Source organism: Peromyscus leucopus, chromosome 12, assembly GCF_004664715.2.
Source record: "Peromyscus leucopus breed LL Stock chromosome 12, UCI_PerLeu_2.1, whole genome shotgun sequence".
NCBI lineage: Eukaryota > Metazoa > Chordata > Mammalia > Rodentia > Cricetidae > Peromyscus > Peromyscus leucopus.
The window spans coordinates 79,450,186-79,467,415 of record NC_051073.1 but is presented as its reverse complement, the minus strand read 5'-3'; the positions used below and the strand labels follow the sequence as shown (position 1 = coordinate 79,467,415).

The 17,230-nt window shown below is 56.8% G+C and overlaps 2 protein-coding genes across 3 annotated transcripts in view; one reads left to right on the top strand and one right to left on the bottom strand.

The window, feature by feature from the left end:
* The first annotated feature begins 2,615 nt into the window (after positions 1-2,615).
* On the top strand, positions 2,616-7,070 carry LOC114688143 (coiled-coil domain-containing protein 74B-like). Of its 2 annotated transcripts, none has more exons than XM_028862762.2 (8): positions 2,616-2,927; positions 3,664-3,708; positions 4,505-4,564; positions 5,141-5,306; positions 6,048-6,231; positions 6,313-6,392; positions 6,467-6,523; positions 6,699-7,070. In XM_028862762.2, exons 1-8 carry the CDS (start codon positions 2,669-2,671, stop codon positions 6,940-6,942), a joined length of 1,095 nt encoding a protein of 364 aa, XP_028718595.1. In that variant the 5' UTR covers positions 2,616-2,668; the 3' UTR covers positions 6,943-7,070. The 2 variants fall into 2 exon arrangements, with proteins under 2 accessions (XP_028718595.1, XP_028718597.1); XM_028862764.2 differs by having other exon boundaries at positions 2,648-2,927; positions 6,725-6,911.
* A 498-nt stretch (positions 7,071-7,568) lies between these two features.
* Positions 7,569-17,230, bottom strand: part of Med15 (mediator complex subunit 15) — a 64,543-nt gene continuing 54,881 nt past the window's right edge. The window contains 11 exon segments of the mRNA XM_028862753.2: positions 7,569-8,578; positions 8,907-8,976; positions 8,978-9,006; positions 9,421-9,587; positions 9,672-9,832; positions 10,142-10,208; positions 10,980-11,043; positions 11,117-11,251; positions 11,413-11,540; positions 11,647-11,774; positions 16,363-16,482. Of these exon segments, the coding sequence (XP_028718586.1) occupies positions 8,442-8,578; positions 8,907-8,976; positions 8,978-9,006; positions 9,421-9,587; positions 9,672-9,832; positions 10,142-10,208; positions 10,980-11,043; positions 11,117-11,251; positions 11,413-11,540; positions 11,647-11,774; positions 16,363-16,482 (1,206 nt within the window). The 3' untranslated portion in view covers positions 7,569-8,441.

The following is a 17,230-nucleotide window of genomic DNA, read 5'->3' as shown; positions in this document are numbered from 1 at the left end:
AAAAAAAAAGCTGGGCGGTGGTGGCGCACGCCTTTAATCCCAGCACTCGGGAGGCAGAGGCAGGTGGATCTCTGTGAGTTCCAGGCCAGCCTGGTCTACAGAGTGAGATCCAGGACAGGCACCAAAACTACACAGAGAAATCCTGAAAAACAAAACAAAACCGCCACTGTGCCCAGCCTGACGATCAATCTTTTTAATGTTTTTTTTTTTTTTCCTGATAGTTTCATACATATATACAGTGTATACAATCCACCCTGACTACCCCTCCACATCTCCTGGAGTTTTTTTTTTTTGTTTTTTCATTTACTTATGGTGGTGCACACGTGTCGTGGTGTGTGTGTGTGTGTGTGTGTGTGTGTGTGTGTGTGTGTGTGTAGGTCAGCAGAAGGTGAAGGAGCCAGCTCTCTCCTGTCTTGTGGGTTTGAGGAACTGAACTCAGGCTTGCCAGCAAGCGTCCTCACTTGCTGTCATAGCTTCAGTTGTCAACTTAGACCTGAGGAAAGGGAGCTTGGACTGAGGAGTTGCCTGTGGGACCTTTTCCTGGTTGTTAGTGTAGGCAGGCCTAGCCCACTTTGGGTGGCCCCATCCCTAGACAGGTGGGCCCGGGCTGGATACGGTGACTGACTGGGAGCCTGGGAACAGACCTGTTAACAGTGCTCCTTCATTGGTTTCTGCCTCAGGCGCCTGCATGATAGACTGTAACCTGTAAGCTAAAATAACCCCTTTCTTTCCCATTTTGCTTTTGGTTGTGGTGTTTACCACAGCAACACAAAATGAACCGGGGCTCTCCCTAAACCATCTCCCTGGTGATGGTTGTTTTAAATAGGATCTCACTGTAGCCTACCTATCCTAGGTATTAACTTCCATGGTCAGTTTGAAATGATTTTTTTTTTTTTTTTTTTTGGTTTGGTTGGTTGGGTTTTTTGGTTGTTGTTTTTGTGGGTTTTTTTTGTTTTCCGAGACAGGGTTTCTCTGTGTAGCTTTGGTGCCTGACCTGGATCTGTAGACCAGGCTGGCCTCGAACTCATAGAGATCTGCTTGGCTCTACCTACTGGGTGCTGGGATTAAAGGCGTGCGCCACTGCTGCCTGGCTGAAACGATTTCTTTTAAGAATTTGTGTGTGTGTGTGTGTTTGTTTTGAAGACAGGGTGTAGCTCTGTAGCTCAGAGCTCATGTAGCTTTGCCTGTCCTGGAACTCACCATGTAGACCAGGCTAGCCTAAAAACCCACAGATCTGCCTTCCTTTGCCTCTGCCTCTGCAGTGCTGAGACTGAAGGCATGTACTACCTCACTCACGTGGATTTTTGCTGTGCAAAGGATGGACTCCTGGGGCATGGACGTGGTAGGCAAGTACCAAACAGAACCATTGAGAGGTGACTCTTACATAGCCTTCTTTTAGAAATTTAGTTTCCAGGGGCTGGAGAGATGACTCAGAGGTTAAGAGCGGTGGCTGCTCTTCCAGAGGTCCTGAGTTCAGTTCCCAACACCTGCATGGTGTCTGGTGTGCAGGCAGAACACTGTCTATATAATAAATAAATCTTTAAAAAGAAATTTAACTAAAACCAGGCATGCCTTTAATCCCAGGAATCAGGAAGCAGAGACATCTGAGTTTGAGGACCGCTTGGCCTACATAGTTAGACGATGTCTTACATATATGAATGGTCTGGTTTCCAAGTGGGGAAGAAGAGTGCTTCCTGCCATTGCAGAGAACCTGAGTTTGGTTCCCAGCGCACACTTGAGGCTACTCATAACTGCCTCGATGGGTCCATGCACACCCACAGTACACACTCATACAGACTTGCATAAATGAAAGACTAAGCCGGGCCTTCCTTGTTTCAGGCCTGCTGGCCTGAACAGAAAAAGAAAAGAAAAGCGCTTCCTTCAAACAGCCCTCCTTTTCCTTTGTCTTGTTTTCAAAGATTGCTTTTGTCTTTTTCAGAGGGTCTCACTATGTAGCCCAGGCTGTCCTGGAACTCACAAAGATCTGCCTGCCTCTGTCTCCCAAGTGCTGGGATAAAAGGCCCTCCTGCTCTTTAGGTGTCTCTCTTGCATGTTCAGGCAGCTTTTTCTCCCCTACAAAGATTCTGTGAGTGTTGGAAGGTTTTTTTTAAACTATTGGTATGTGTTTAAAAAGTAAGCTATTAAAACAACGTGAGAGACGAGTTTAGAACCAGTGCTGTGGCACACACCTATAATCGTGTGCTACGGGGCGAGACCCTGTTAAAAAGTGCAAGCGGGGCTAGGGTGGTGGCTCAGTAAGCATACACAGTGATTGCTGCCCAAGTACGAGGACCTAAATTCGGGTCCCTCGCACCCACATGAGAAGTGGAGGGAAGGCGCGCGCACACTTGGGATCTTAGCGCGGGCGGCAGGGAGATGGGGCTCACGGGCCTGCTCAGCAACGAGGACAGAGCTCGGCTCACCAGCTGGGGGGTGAGACCCACGTCGAGCGCCGGCCCGCACACCCCCGCACCGCACCCGCACACGACGCGCGGTAAAGGCGGACGGTTCCGGCGGCTTCAGGAGTCCGGCGCGCTCCCCCGGGCCGAACGCGGCCGCAGGCCCCGCCCCATGGCGTGCCCCGCCCTCTCGGGCGCAGCGGTTCCCACGGCGACCGGGCGCCAGGCTCCAGCAGCGGGTACTGAGCGGCGGCGGCGGCGGCGCCTTCATGAGCGGGGCCGGGGTGGCGGCCGGGGCGCGGCCCCTCAGCTCCGCGGCCCCAGGCTCCCGGGGTGCGTCCCGCTCACGCCCGCGCCCTCCCGTCGGCCCGCAGCACGCGGGGACGCAGCCGGCTCCGCTCGGGCTCAGCGAGGCCCAGAAGCGGATCCTGGACCTGGAGAAGAGCTTGCAGTTCCTACAGCAGCAGCACTCGGAGACGCTGGTCAAACTCCACGAGGAGATCGAGCACCTGAAGCGGGAGAACAAGGGTGAGCCGCTGGGTGCCGGCCCGGCATTTACAGCCCGAACAGTCTGCGGGTGCGGGGAAGGGCGCGGGCGGCTTCTCCTCGGTGGGTCCTTTTGTGCCCCCTCCCAGGCGGACGCGGATCCTCCTGTGCACTCTGCCCAGCGCAGTGTGTGGCCCACCCCGTTGTTTAAAACCGTTGCGGAAGTTAAACAGCAGAGCAGATGCGAGCAGATGGTCACCAACTCAACACATGCGCAGGGCCCGCCCGGATACTGCCCTGCATCCTTCCCAGCGGGGCACGCTTCATGCTCCCCACCCGCGAGGCTTGGCCTACTCAGAGCTTCAGGCCTCTGTGTGACATGACTGTGCTGATAACACCTTAGCCCTCAACTTCCTCCCACCCTGTGGCCTCAGTTTCTCCCTTTTTCTGGTACTGTTTTTTACCTGGAATGCCAAAGATTCTCTCACTGGGCATCTTATTACATTAGGGCTCCCTCTCTATGCTTTCTGTGAGGCTCACCCCATGTCACTGACCAGCCTCCTATCACACACACCCTGTTGCCAGGGGCTCCTGGAAGGCTAGCCATCCTGCCTTCAGCAGCCCTGTCCCTGACTGGCCTGGTGGATAGGCTCCTCGCGGGTGTTGGGGATGACAGGGACCAGCCCGAGGCTGGTGGAAAAGGCTGGTGGGGCCATGCTTGGCTCTGAGTGGCTGTAGATTTGGGGTGTGCTAAGGAGGAGTATTTGCTTGCTTTCAGATCTCCACTACAAACTGATCATGAATGAGAAGCCTCAGAAAAAAGGTAGGACTCACATGCCTGCTGGGAACGAACCGGTACCTGTGCGGCTAACTCGGGGGGCCAGTTTGGGGCACTTGGATAGATGTCACCTTCCCAGCCACGGCACCAAAGGCATGGGGTCTGTGCAGTAGAACAGTGGGGCTGCTGAGCAGAACTCCCGACAGGAGTGGCCCCCGTCTCCTGGACCTCATTGCCCTGGCAGGTTGACGCTGCTGCCGTGGTGCCTGCCCCTGGGTCCCCAGCCCTGTGTCGCTGATTCCTTACACTGGAGTGAGGTGTCTCTCAGCACACCCACTCTGGGGACTCCTTCCTGCACCCTCCACAGCAGCCTTAGGGACCCGAGAACTAGCCAGTATTCAAACAAAACACTTCCTCCTTCGCAGCCCAAGGGCTTCAGGTCATCTGGTGATCTGTTAAACACGTCTACTTGGAAGCAGTCCTGGCATGCCCAGGCTCCCTCTTGGTGAAGACGGGCCGAGAACAGGAGGTGGGAGGGCTCTTCTCCAGCAGGGCAGCATGACCTAGCATGGCGGGTTGAGCCCAGTGCAGCCCAAGTTGGTGGCTGCACCCGCGCAGCTCCTGGTGGCCCTGGCAGGACGTAGCGGTGGGAACGGAGGCCTCAGGGCCTGCCGCTCCTTCAGGCCCAGGCCCTCTACTTTGCAGCTGGCCCCTGCAGAAGCCTGTCCAGGGGTAACTGCTCCCGTGGGGCTCAGCAGGTGTGGGGGCCCTGCTTGAGCACGGAGGGCCGGGTAGTGGGCAGAAGCGGGTCCTCAGGCTGAGCCCCGCATCCTCCCTACAGGCAGCATCTCTACATCCAGCCTTCAGTCCAACAAGTCTGCCTCCAACTCCATCACGTCCGGTGAGCCAGGGCCCCAGGCTGGGCAGCCTGGTGGGAGGTGCTGCCTAGTGAAACCCCTTCTTCTCTTTGGCAAAGGGGGTGGCCCCTAAGAGGACGAAGCCTGGCTGTCAGTGTGGAACAGCAGATGACGTAGCAGGTCACCCGGGGGGGGGGGAGGGCAGTGAGTGGCTGGGTCATTAGCGGGGAACGAGCCCCCAGCCCCTGTCCTCCGGGGAGGGTCATGCTCCCCACAGCCCCGCCCCTCCTCTTCCATCCACCTCCTCCAGGAGGCTGGGTGGCTTCACTAGCAGCAGCCCCACGGGATGGGATCCCAGGCCTCCAGTTTCTTCTACCCAGAACGGAAGCCAGTGTCCACCACTGTGGTTTTCTGGCAGGGCCCAGCAGGCGCCACACCACAGGCTTCCCTGTCCACTTTATTCCCTCCTCTCTGCAGCCCTCGGGAAAGTGTTTCCCTCTCCTCAGGACAGTGACGGAGACTGTCAGGGTCAGGGCTTCTCCGGTACACTGGTTGATCCTAGAGAACGGGTCTCTGCCTTTCAAGGCCTTTTGTGACGGTCCCGTTGGTGTGCCCTGCAGCCAACTCACAAAGCAAGACCAGGCCCCAGCCCAGCTCCTTCAAGAAGCAAGAACTGAAGCCTGACACCCTCCAAAAGACAGACCTGGAAGAGCGGTCACTCAGCAGCGCTGCCCTGTTCCACGGCAGCAAGCTGGACAGAGTCCCTGAGGCGCAGGGACAGGCCAAGTACGGCCGGCCTGCACCCCAGGACCAGGCCTGCACCCCCGGGCCCCAAGCTGACCCTTAGGTTTCCACCCTGGGACCAGCAGGCTGCCTGGTCTCCATGAGGATGAGAGTGGGCTCCAGGGAGCAGGCAGCTGCCAGGCTGCTGTCCCTCCCCTGGGGGTCCTGCAGAGACCCCTGGCTGACCAGTGGAAACCCCTAAACTACTGTGTTCTCAGAGAAGAGACAAAAAGTGATCTGGCCTCCTAATTAGTTTGCCGGGAAGGGGGTGGGGTGGGGGACCAGGGTCTCGGTACGCAGCCCTGGCTGGCCTGGAACGTACTCTGCAGCTTTACCTGCCTCTGCCTCCCGAGTGTGAGGATCACAGGCGCGCGCCACCGCACCTGGCTGTGAGCGTGTGTCCGGTCAGTCCGCCGGTCAGTCCGCCTTCGGGAGGCATGGGTTAGCAGTACAGAGCCAGACCAAGCTACTAGTGTCCCCGTAGTCCGCCTCCACCTTCTCTGAAGCCCCAGCTCCTGGAACCACCTTGGGCAAGAAACATGCTGGGTGGGGTCACCTGGCAGCTAGCTAGATGCCCCTCACCATAGTGGGAGAAGAGAGATTTGGGTCCTAGCTGGCTCCAGAATACCTGGCAGTGGAAATGGGCGTCTTCCACACTGGCAGGCATGGGCGCTACCCCAGGGAGGTTGTGGGGGTGGCTGGACCATTCCCACAGGCCGTCTCTGGGCTGCTGTAATGTTTCAGAGACGAGGATGCAGAGGCTTCCAATTCTGGGGTCACGTTGCTGGGGGGCGTGCATGGCCGGCAGGGGGCAGGGACGGCCTCCATCCTGAACCTGCCTCCACACCTGCGCAAACCCACCACAGTGCAGCAGTGTGAGGTGGTCATCCGTCAGCTGTGGAACGCCAACCTCCTGCAGGCCCAGGAGGTGAGGCCCCGGGCAGGCACATGGCCCTGCACGCCAGTGGCCCGGGACACGGCACCCACCATGCCTCTGTCTGTCTTTCAGCTGCAGCACCTCAAGTCACTCCTGGAGGGGAACCAAAGGTCCAAAACTGCAGCTGAGGAGGCTGGGCTAGGCTCTCCAAAGTGAGTGCCTTGTGCCCAGCACCCTGCCCCAGCCCAGAGGAGGTGTGGGCCTCATGGCTAACTTCCTTTCCCAGGGACCAGGAGTCCATGCAGTTCCCCAGGGTCACCGCCAAGGGCCTCTCTAAGAAGTGGTGAGTTCCAGGCACAGGGAGCGGGCGCCCCACAGCTTGGTGCCACAAGAGACAGGAGGGTAGGGTGTCCAGAGGTAAAGCCAGGCAGGCTCTGCTCCCGGCCTAGCTGCTGGTCCAGGGCCCCCTCGAGGCAACTGCTAGCCACCTGCCCTGACTATCCTTTCCTCCACCCCAGCCTAATTCTGAGCCCAATGCCTGCAGCAGAGCGTGCCATCCTGCCCGCACTGAAACAAAGCCTGAAGAACAACTTTGCTGAGCGGCAGAAGAGGCTGCAAGTGGTGCAGAGCCGGCGCCTGCACCGCTCCGTGCTGCTGAACCGGCGCCCTGGAGCCCGGCCGTCATCTCTCGACAGTGGCTCGCACCAACCCTACTTTTCAGCCACACGGAATTCCAAGACAGACAGAACCCACGACAGATAAAGGACTTGCTCTCAGAACTGAGGAGACTGTCTATTTCTTCTATTTTACTATTCCTGCATTTCTGCAAATGCACATTATAAAATGTTATTCTACTACCTGTTGACTGAAAATAAAAATTGTTTCTCCAAGTCCTAAGCCTCCTTCCTCTCACTGTCAGGTGTCCCTGCTGCTCTGGGAGTGCCCTATCCAGGCAGCCAAGGCTGGTGCATCATCCCGAGATGCTGTGCACCAGCGGTCTCGTGGCCCTCTGGCCAGCCTGAGGGCTGCCTTCTAGGTACATGGGTATGACTGAGAACCAGACACTGTCTGTCCTGTGCTGCCCGGACACCAGTCTGGCTGGGCTGAGCCTTTTGAGGGTTCACAGGACCACAGCTGAGGGAAAACTGTCCTCTCCAGATCACACTACCCCAGACCAGCAGCTGCCACCTGGAGTGGCCAGCTCGTGCCTCCTCCTGCCCAGCTGCCCAGCCCTCACACCACCACTGCCCACTGAATCCATCTCAGAACTAGACTGGGGCCTGGGCCTGAGTCAGGAGGCGACGTCGGAATGCGGATGAAGTCCAGGGTTTCCCAAGATGGACAGCATCCCCGACAGCGGGCCCAGACTCACAAAAAGGTCGATGCAGTAAACTCCTGACAAACACAGGAATAATAAATTTATTATAAGAATCATATAACAGAGTAGTGCACATATAAAAAGGGGGAATTTCTTTTCATCAGAGTGCTGCCCAGTGCATACGGCAAGTGCATACTTATGGCAGCATACTGAAGGAAGCCCAGGCTCCTGGTGGTAGACAGAAGAAGAATGTGGTGTTCTGAGGCTGTGGGTCCCAAGGACCGTCTCGGACTGACCACTCCTGTCTCAGCACTGACACAGCCCTTCACCCAAGAGCGGCACAGGAATGTCAGGGTCAGCCCCGGCCCCAGCTGCTGCTCCTCCTCAGAGCACTATGAGGAACCCGTGGTGAAGCCGAGGTCCTGCTGGTGGCAGAGAACCTGCTGCCGCCTGACCGGCCTTCCCTTCAGACTGAACCTGTGCCCGTGATTCACAAGTATCCCTGTGATGTGCCCACATGCCTTCTGAGGGCTGTGACTGGAGAACTGTGTGTAGAGTGGGGGTTTCCTGTGTCCCCCACATTCTCCAGACACAAGTACAGTGGATTGTAACAGAGATGCTTAGATGGGACCTGAGTTCTCATGCTGCTGAGTGGACAGAGTCCAGAAAGGCTGTGGAAGTGTGGGGGCCTGACTTCTGGAGGAAGAAACCAATGGAAAACCTTCCTGGGAACAGCCCAGACCCTTACGCAGCCAGCTCCACAGCTACCTGGTCAATACTGCACAAGCATGGGGAGACATCTGCCAGGTCCCCAAGACAGAAGGTGAAAGCGGGAAAGCTAACCTAACCCAGGCCCTCTAAGAAGCCAACACTAGTAACGTCTGGCAGGCGGTGTGAAGTCTGCAGCCCGAAGGGCTGCCAGCAGTCCTGAAGTTCAAGTCCGCTAGGCAGCCGAGAGGCAGGCCTGGTGGATGCTCTGGGCCCAGGTGTTGAGCAGGGCTGTGACCGAGTGCTTGTCGGGGAGCTGCAGCAGCCTGGAGGTCATGCACTGGTGCACCGACTGCAGGAAGGGGTTGGCATCTGCAACACAGCGGCAGCCCTGAGTGCCGAGCCTGGCGAGGGGCACCCGCCACCCCTCGGTCCCTGCTGTGAGCCCGCAGATCCGCGGGAGCTGCTCCCACCCCAGGGGCTGGCTCTCTTGGGGGCGCTATGACCCAGAGGGAGCTGCAGGAGCTGCTGCTGGTGGCCCTGGGTCACCTTGCAGAGCTCCACAGGAGTACCGTGAACTTGACTGCCCTCCTCCATTGACAGGTGCCCTCTCTCTCCAGGCCCCCTGGGGGATGGGAGGCGTCTTTCTGCTGTCTGCCCAGAGATGACCCTGCTGCCTCGGTTTCTCTAGGGCACCCACCGTACTGCCACTGACGGTCGATCCACATCGGGCTCTGGGCGGGGTAGTCAGCGGGCACACTGAGCTCCAGGAGGAGGCACACTAGGGAGGTCCTTGTCATCTGTGACACAAAAGCTGCACACGTGACCGGGCCAACAGCCTGGCAGGCACAGACACAGCCCTCCGCCTCGCCCACGCTCCTGAAGGGCTCTCGACCCTCCACGGGGTCCCACCGAGGCCTGCTGCTGCAGACCTAAAGGCCTCCCTCTCAGCTTCCCAGGCTCTAAAGCCAGGAAGCACCTTGTGCAGACAGGAGCCCGCCAATCGTCTCCCGGGACCTCGAGCCACCACAGCTACTTTTGTGGAGAAAGACGGATGAGCGGACTCGGGCTGGAGGATGAGCTGGGGCGGGAAGGGGAAGTGAGGCTGCAGCAGCAGCAATGGCGGCAGGCCACGCGAGCAGGTGTGACCCCGAGGCCCCGGAGATCGGCCTCCAGCGGGAAGGCAAGGCACCCACCCCACCCCGGCCACTCACCCAGCTTGCAGATGAGGTGGACGGTGCCGTTGTTGCTGCAGTGAGAAGGGTCCAAGTTCACCAGGAACTTGGGGTCCAACCTGGCCACTTCTCCCTGCAGCACATTGGGGATGCTCTGGCGCTCGTCCTCCTCCAGTCTGCGCTTCCGGGAACATACCACCGGGGACCTGGGGGAGACACCGAAGTCACTACGCAGATGCCACACGCCTCTGGCCTGCTGCTTACCGCTAGGCCCACCCTGGGGTACATACACGATCGGCGGGCCGTGGATGGCCATCATGGCTGGCACGAATGTGCGGTACAGGGAGTGGTTGAAGACAGGGGAGCGGATGTTGGCCAGGACCGCGTCGAGGAGCGGCTGGCACAGGTCCTGCTGTTTGGTTGGAAGAACTGGTGGGGGGGGCGGTGTGGGCTAGAGACAAGACAGACGGCAAGGGTCAGTGGCCTGGGCTCAAGGCCTCCCCATTCTGAGGAATCTTCCAGGCCCCAGGGTCCCCGACAGCCTCTACCCTGGCAGAGTGCAGACCATGGTGGTTGTTTCTGAACACATTTCCAGCCTGGCAGCCTCACTCCCACCCCAGTGACCTCATCCTCAGGACAGAGGTAAGGATTCGGGGCAGAGAGCGACTTCCAGGTCCGGTCCGGTCCGGTCCGGTCCTGCACAGTGTAACTCCTGCCCATAGACTCCTTCCACAGGGTGGGGCCCTTGGGCTCCGCTCACCACTGCCATGTCGTTCTTGAGTTTCTCCAGGGCAATCTCACACTTCTGCAGGGTCTTCAGGGGACACCTGAGGAGAGGGCACATGATCTGACACTGTGGAGGGCTGGAGCAGGGGACTCTCGGGCGCTGGTCCCTATCACCCCAGCCCCCTAACTTCTTCCAGAACAGACAGACCAGGAGGTCTCAGTCTCACCCGAGCCAGCTCTTGCCCCATCTTGGTCCTGTGGCTTGAAAGATTCCAACCTAAGAGGGCCTGGAGGACTGTGTAGCTCCAACAGCCCACCCAACAGTGACTACAGACCCTGGGAGAATCCTCCTGAAGGACAGCGGAGCCTAAGGTGAGCTGAACTGACACCTGGGTAGGTGTGGAGACGCATCCATGTGCAGTCCTGAGCACTGCTGTGAACAGCACCCTGAGGCTGGTGGGCAGAAGAAGCTGGAAGCCGGGCAGCCCAGGGTCAGGCCTGAGCTTCTCAGAGGGCCCTCTGGGTTCATCTTCACAACAGTGCACACAGCCGCAGCCGGCCGACAGCACTCGGGGTGAGACGCGGCGTCTGCCCTAGGCCGACTCAGCCAACCTGTCCCGGGTAGCTGACGGCGGGGCCAGTACAAACCGGCACCTAGCACAGTGGCCATGAACAGGGTTGAAAGGTGGGTGCTGGGACGGTGTGGACAGGGTTGAAGTTCAGCACACACCTAATGTTGAAGTCATCCCTGCTTCAAGTATGGCCCACAGAGCGCCGGACTCTTTGTAAACCCACATTGTCACAAGTCTTGGGGACCCTCTGTGAGCTGTGGTACAGCACAGTCCTGCCCAAGGCCCCAGAGCAGTGCTCACCGCTTAGAGGGGTCAGTGAGAATGTCCAGCAGGCTCTTCATCTTACTTAGGTCCTTTTTCCTGTCTGGGAAGGAAAGGGGACCTTCAGAAGCAGCAGGCCCTGGAGCCCCGGCCCGCCCTGGCCCGGGCCAGCTCACCTTCATTCTTGTCGATCTTGTTGATCATGCGTCGCAGGGGCTCGATGTACTTGGACAGCTGCTTCAGCTTGTCCAGGTACTGCTGCTCCTCAGCCTGGCTGGAGCCGGCTGGGCTCATGACCGAACTGGGGTTCACTGCGGGGACAGGGCAGGTAAGATGGAGAGCTACAAGCTGTGGGACAGGTGCCAGAGCAGCTCTGAGGGCCCGTGAGACCGCTACACAACTCGAGACCTTGGGAGGGGAAGGGGGACTAGGCACCTTGTAGACTTGTCCACCCAGCCCAGACCCAACTTACCAGGGGTGTTTAGAGGTCCAGGGGAGGGGACGCTGAAGTTCTGTGGGGTGCGTGCTGTCACTGGGCTCTGAGAAGGCTGTGGTGAGGGGCTAGGCAGGAAGCTGCTGGGGGACGGGGCAGGGCCGGAGCTGCAGCCAAGTGAACAAAAGCAGGTCTGAGCTCAGAACACCATCCCAGCTGAGGCCAAATGGGGTGAAGGGAGGATGGGGCACGTGGGCATCCCCAGCACCCTACCTGACATTGGAGTTGGGCTGTGAGCCAGGCTGTGGGGATGGCTGCGGGGGAGGGGGCATCGACTGTGGGGTCGGCACCTGCTGGCCCGGTGATGGTGAGGACAGCATGGTGAGGCTGCTCTGGCTGACCTGGAAGTGGAGAGACTTAGCCGGCTCCATGCCACACACACACACACACCAAGCACCCACTGCTCCGACAACCCATCTTATCCGCCCTGCTTCTCTTCAAGACGCTACACCCAGGCACAAGCCTCTCCTCTGGGTTCACGTAGCACATGGTATCCAAGGGGCAGCCTGGCTCCTTGGTGGGGCCCATGAGGATTTCAGGGTTCTGGGCTAGGAAGGCCTTACGCTCTGTCATATTCTGTCTGGAAACATTCTCTGAGAGTCAGTGAAGACTGGAGACAGTGGTCTTCCAGTCGGACTCTAGCTCCAAGGCCATGGCCTTGGACAAAGTGGCTCTGTGACCTGTACAGATGCGGGAGGTGCTGAGGAGCCACATGCATATCTCCCTAGTACTCCACTGACTGCTGGCACCTCTGGCTGGCCTGGCAGAGCCTACTTGAGGGCATGAGTGAGTTCTATCAGAGGCCTGGCTCTGTCCGGGTGTCTGCCCTCTGCCGTCAATGCACACCCGGACAACAGACACAGGCCAACTGCAGCTAAGGACTCCAAGGACTGAAAACAGAACCCTGCAAAGGGAGCAGGGTGTACGCACCCCACTTCTCAGCAGAGACACGCAGGATGGCCGTTCCAGATGGAGAGACAGCTGCCCGTTGGTCTCTTGCTATCCTGGGACACCCTGGTGGCCATACCAACTCGAAAGGCCCCAAGTATCAGGGGAGCACCTCTTAAACCCCAGTCAATCATTATGGACTAAGCACCCCCACAGTTCTGCAGACTTCCCAGTTTACTAGACACTGATGCCGGTGGGGGCCAGACCTCCACACCTTCCCACACCTCCTCTGCCCATCGCAAGGACTGCTGGGTAAAGATTACCCTCTATGAGTAGGCTCCTAACTTCTCCGATTGGGAACAGGCGCAGACCCCACTCGGAAGATGGTACTTGCACTTCTCATCTGTCCACCCACACTGGCCAGGCCAAGGACAACATGGGGCTGGCATGGGCCTTGGCTATCTCAGAACCACTGACTAAGCTCACAGACCCGAGTTCAGTTCCTAGAAACCACCTGGAGCAGCTCACAACCACCTATCACTCCAGCTCCAGAGGACTCAAGGCCGCCTTCTGGTTTCTGTGGGCATTGCCCTCACATGTACAACCCCCCACACACAGATATAAACACATAATTAAAAATAAAACCTAAAAAAAGAAAAGGGTGCCCCAGACAATGCTGTTACTCTATGACCAAGAGCAGATTCAGGCTCTGGCCGCCTTCCTCTGAGCAGATTCACCCTGACTTAAGGTCAGAGTTGGGCTGGGTGGACAACATGCAGGTCTTTCCTCTGAGCATCCAGCATACCTGTGGTGCTGGGCTGCACTAGGAATCCATGGACACCAGGGCAGGTATAGGTTACACAGACCATAAAACCTGCTTGGAACCAACCATGTCCTTCTTATCCAAGGCCCAGAACCACACAGCTCCATGCTGACTACAGATGCTACCAAAAAAGGCTGTGGTCCAAGCAAGCCCTGCCCTGTTGGCCAGGTCTTCCATCCAGTGGGTTCTTGCCCCTCCTATGTCCCCAGAGACCCTGGAACCCCTTCTCTTTCTCTGTCCCAGCTGCCCGCCTGCACTTGACACTGGCTGCAGCAGCAGCAGCCCGGGTGGCTGTTCCTTGGCTACAGTTTACTACTGGGACAGTTCGGTGCCCAGAGGGCCACGGGACTGGACAAGGCCACACAGCAGGAAGAAATCTCACAGTTCATGTCCCACCTTAATTAACACTCACACTCGGGCACAGGACACACACTTCGACACCTTCTGCCTTTGTTGAGGACACAGCAGAGGTCAAAGCAGCTATGCCAAGCTATAACACAGCGGTCTACGACATGAAGGAGCAACAGCCAGTGGAGCATGGGGATAGAGAAGCCTCCAATGTGTAGAGAGAACCCCAACCCAGCCAAAGGTCATGCCTTTGGGGACAAGAGGGTCTCTCTTCTATTGGGAAGCCTGGACACCAGTGTCATAATTCTCCCCCCTAACATTGTCTAAAAACTTCCTCTTCAAGGTCTCCAGACTGCACTCAGCCTATTTACATACAAGGCTCTTCCGGAACTACCTACTCGGCATGTGCCCCAGCAAACTTCAGCATTTTACCAGGTCTGGAACTCCCAGAAGATGACCCAGTGTGGGGTCAGCCTGGAGTCTCTGGCTGCCCCGGGGCAGGGCAGCTGGCGGCCCCAGAGGACGGGAGGCAGAAGAAAGATTTCCAACAGGAAGGAAGCCAACCAAGGGCGCCCTTTCACCTCCATAATTCGGAAACTCCAGCCCCTCCGAAGAACCTTCTAGGAGTCCATACCAAGTCGATCGTCTTAGTCACCAGACACCCTACACAAAGGAGCAGCCCAAAGACCATCTGGGAGCAAGGTGTGGGGAAGAGCCAGAGAGGGTTGCTGTTCCTGGGCTTCTGCTGTCAGGGAAGAGGCCTCTGATTGGGGAGGGGGTGGGACGAAAGAGACGGGACAAGGACCCTGGCTGTGCTCTCAGGTCACATTCTTAGTCCAGGGATGGGCATGTCACAGGTGCTGACAAAACCCACAGTGGCACCTGAGGCAGAGCTTCAGACAGACCCTTGCCCACCATCCGTCACTTGCATGTTACAGGCAGGAACACAGCGTCATCGGTGAGGTAACTTGCCTAAGGTCTCCCAGGGAAAGCCCAGGCCCCATAAACACGGTGCTTCAGCAATGTGGCAGTCTGCTCAGTAGAGCACGTGGGAACTACTCAGCATGGCTGGGTCAGAAGGAAGAGCCTGGGTAGACTGCTGAAAAAACACAGGAGGTCACAGGGACCCCAGTTGGGGAGGGAGGCTAATCAAAAGGGCCAGAGGACCTGGAGACAGGCTTTTCTCCACTGACCTCTCTCCCTTAGGTGTTCTTGGGGCCTTTATCCTCTGAGTAAAGCAAGCAAAAATGAATGTGCTAAAAAAAAAAAAAAAAATCAAACCAGCTGGGCCATGGTGGCACACGCCTTTAATCCCAGCACTCAGGAGGCAGAGGCAGGCCGATCTCTGAGTTCAAGGCCAGCCTGGGCTACAGAGTGAGTTCCAGGACACAGAGAAACAGTTTAAAAAAAAAAAAATCAAACCAAAGCAAAGCACCCCCTTGCCTTAGTTAGATCCTTGGCCACACGGTACTGCTCCAGATTCCTACAGCTGTTGCATTTGTCTTCAACACACTAGCCCACAGCTGCATGGACATGTCCCCACCTGCCAGCACTTCACAGGAGGATGATGGGTAAGTCTGGGTAGACTTAGGTTGGCATCGACCAGTGACAGCTCAGTCAATCAAACCACAATGTTCTCTGAGAGTGACCCAAATTTTTCAAAGCACCTTTGTGTTAGCCTTTATCTGTTTCCCTCTCTTCCCTCACGTCCTTGCCTTCTGGGTTAGGAAGTGCTAGAGATCCTAAGACCTACCCAGTTGACAACTCAGGAGCTACCTCGCAGTAGGTGATGGAGAAAGGATGAGGCCCAGGACAGAACCTGTTCCAAGAGATGCACAGACGGGTTCTGTCACACAGGAGAGAGAGCAAGGCCGTCAAGAGCAGCAGACTCTACCGACAGGACTTGAGTCCTGATCCTCAACACGCTACCGCCCGGGCCCTTCCACTTGTAAAAGGAGCTAATGCTTGAATTTACCTGCCACAGTGCACACGAAGATGGTTCTATGCACAAAGAACCTCACTCAAGCTCTGACATACATCACATCCTCAATACCTTTCGTTTGTACAGAAACAGTCTTCTGTTACGTCACTTATCCCTACAATCCCACTCTACTCTGAACCTAATGACATGGACCACACAAGTCAACAGCAGTGAGTACTTCCAATGTGGCCGGTACCACGGAGGATCTGGATCTTGGTGGGAACTAGCAGCTGCACACAGTACTACAGCCTGGGCAGCAGAGTCCTAGAAAGCCACATTATTTGTTTTCCTTTGAGATCGAGTCTCATGTAGCCAAGGTTGGCTTCAAACTCACTTTAAGAGTTCTAAAATTACCGCCACTCTCGATTTTATACATGTAGCTTGGTGATCAAACCCAGGGCCTTGTGCGTGCTAGGCAAGTACTCTGCCAACTCGAGTACATCCCCAGCCCATGTCACCTGTTTATTTGATCACGAAAACAAAAGTATGACAATTTTAAGTAAAGAAAAGGCCCCTCTAGAAACTTCAGCAAGAGCTGAGCATGGTGGTACACGCCTTTCATGGCAGCACTTGTAAGGCAGAGAGGCAAGTCAGGCAGATCTCTGAGTTCGAGGTCAGCCTGGTCTACAGAGTGAGTTCCAGGATGGCCAGGGCTACACAAAGATACCTAGTAGATAGCTACTCAGGCTACCCTGTCTCAAAAGGAAAAAAAGAAAGAAAGACAGACCAGCAGGGCTTGGCCTCAAGCAAAATTTAACATTTGTTTTACTGCTTGAAAGCCACCATGAAGGAAGTCACTGACAAAGAAAAGAGGTATGTTTCATGAAGGTGCTCAGAAGAAACCCAAGCTTTTGGGCCGAGCCCTGTACAAAGCCCGATCTGTAAATACCTGTGCTGTGGGCTGTCCGCCCAAAGAGATGGAGCTTGACGGGCCAGCAGACATGGTGGAGGTGGGCGGGAACCGGGCTCTTACGTGCATCCCGCCTTGGGCCAAGGCTTCAGCAATCATCTTTGAGGACAGAGGGACAACAGACAAGGTAATTGCAACAAGAACTGCAGTGCATGGCAGGTGAGGGTGTGTGCAGCCTCATGGAGTGGGCACAGAGGTGAGGCCCCTTCAAATGACCCAGACGTGGGGGGTGCTTGAGGACATGTTCAAGCACACATCTCTAGGCTCAGGGAAGCACCAAAGTCAGAGGTACCAAGAATGTAAGCCAGACCTTCTATTCTACTAGCCAGAGTCCTGTGGTGGTTGTCCCAGTACACACCTCTGAGTCGCAGGCACAACAGACCCTATGGCCTGGGGGTGTCAGAGCCAGACTGCTCAGATGGCAGTTTAGGGAGACCAAGTTCTTGGGACAAACTTGGAAAGAGGACATGTCAGCCAGGCTTGCCCAGAACAAAGGTGGATGGTATGGGAGCGGCGATCTGCTCGCCCAGTGTACCTGGAGCCCACGGCACACTCACGTATAGGGCCTCTTGGGGATGCTGGTTCTAGAAGTATAGAGGAATGCGGGAGGGTGGCAGGAGAGCCTGGAGCTCTCCCAAGGAACTTTCTCACTAAAGATGAAGGGCTGTCCACAGGCACATAAAAACAGCTGTAGAGTCAGGAGCTCTGAGGACCACAGACACTTTTCCCTGGGTCAACTTCTGCTTCTTGATTCACACAGCCAGCCAAGTGCAGGCTATCACTGTCAAGGCTTTGGGGCTGGCTGTCCTTACTTTGTGTTCTGAAGTAAGGATGGAGCCCAACCTAA

Excerpts from the sequence above, each read along its gene's own strand:
- LOC114688143 (XM_028862762.2), top strand. The coding sequence starts at position 2,669 with ATGAGCGGGGCCGGGGTGGCGGCCGGGGCGCGGCCCCTCAGCTCCGCG. Across the intron at positions 4,565-5,140 it reads CTCCAACTCCATCACGTCCG|CCAACTCACAAAGCAAGACC; the intron begins GTGAGCCAGGGC and ends TGTGCCCTGCAG. Across the intron at positions 6,393-6,466 it reads GCTGGGCTAGGCTCTCCAAA|GGACCAGGAGTCCATGCAGT; the intron begins GTGAGTGCCTTG and ends TTCCTTTCCCAG.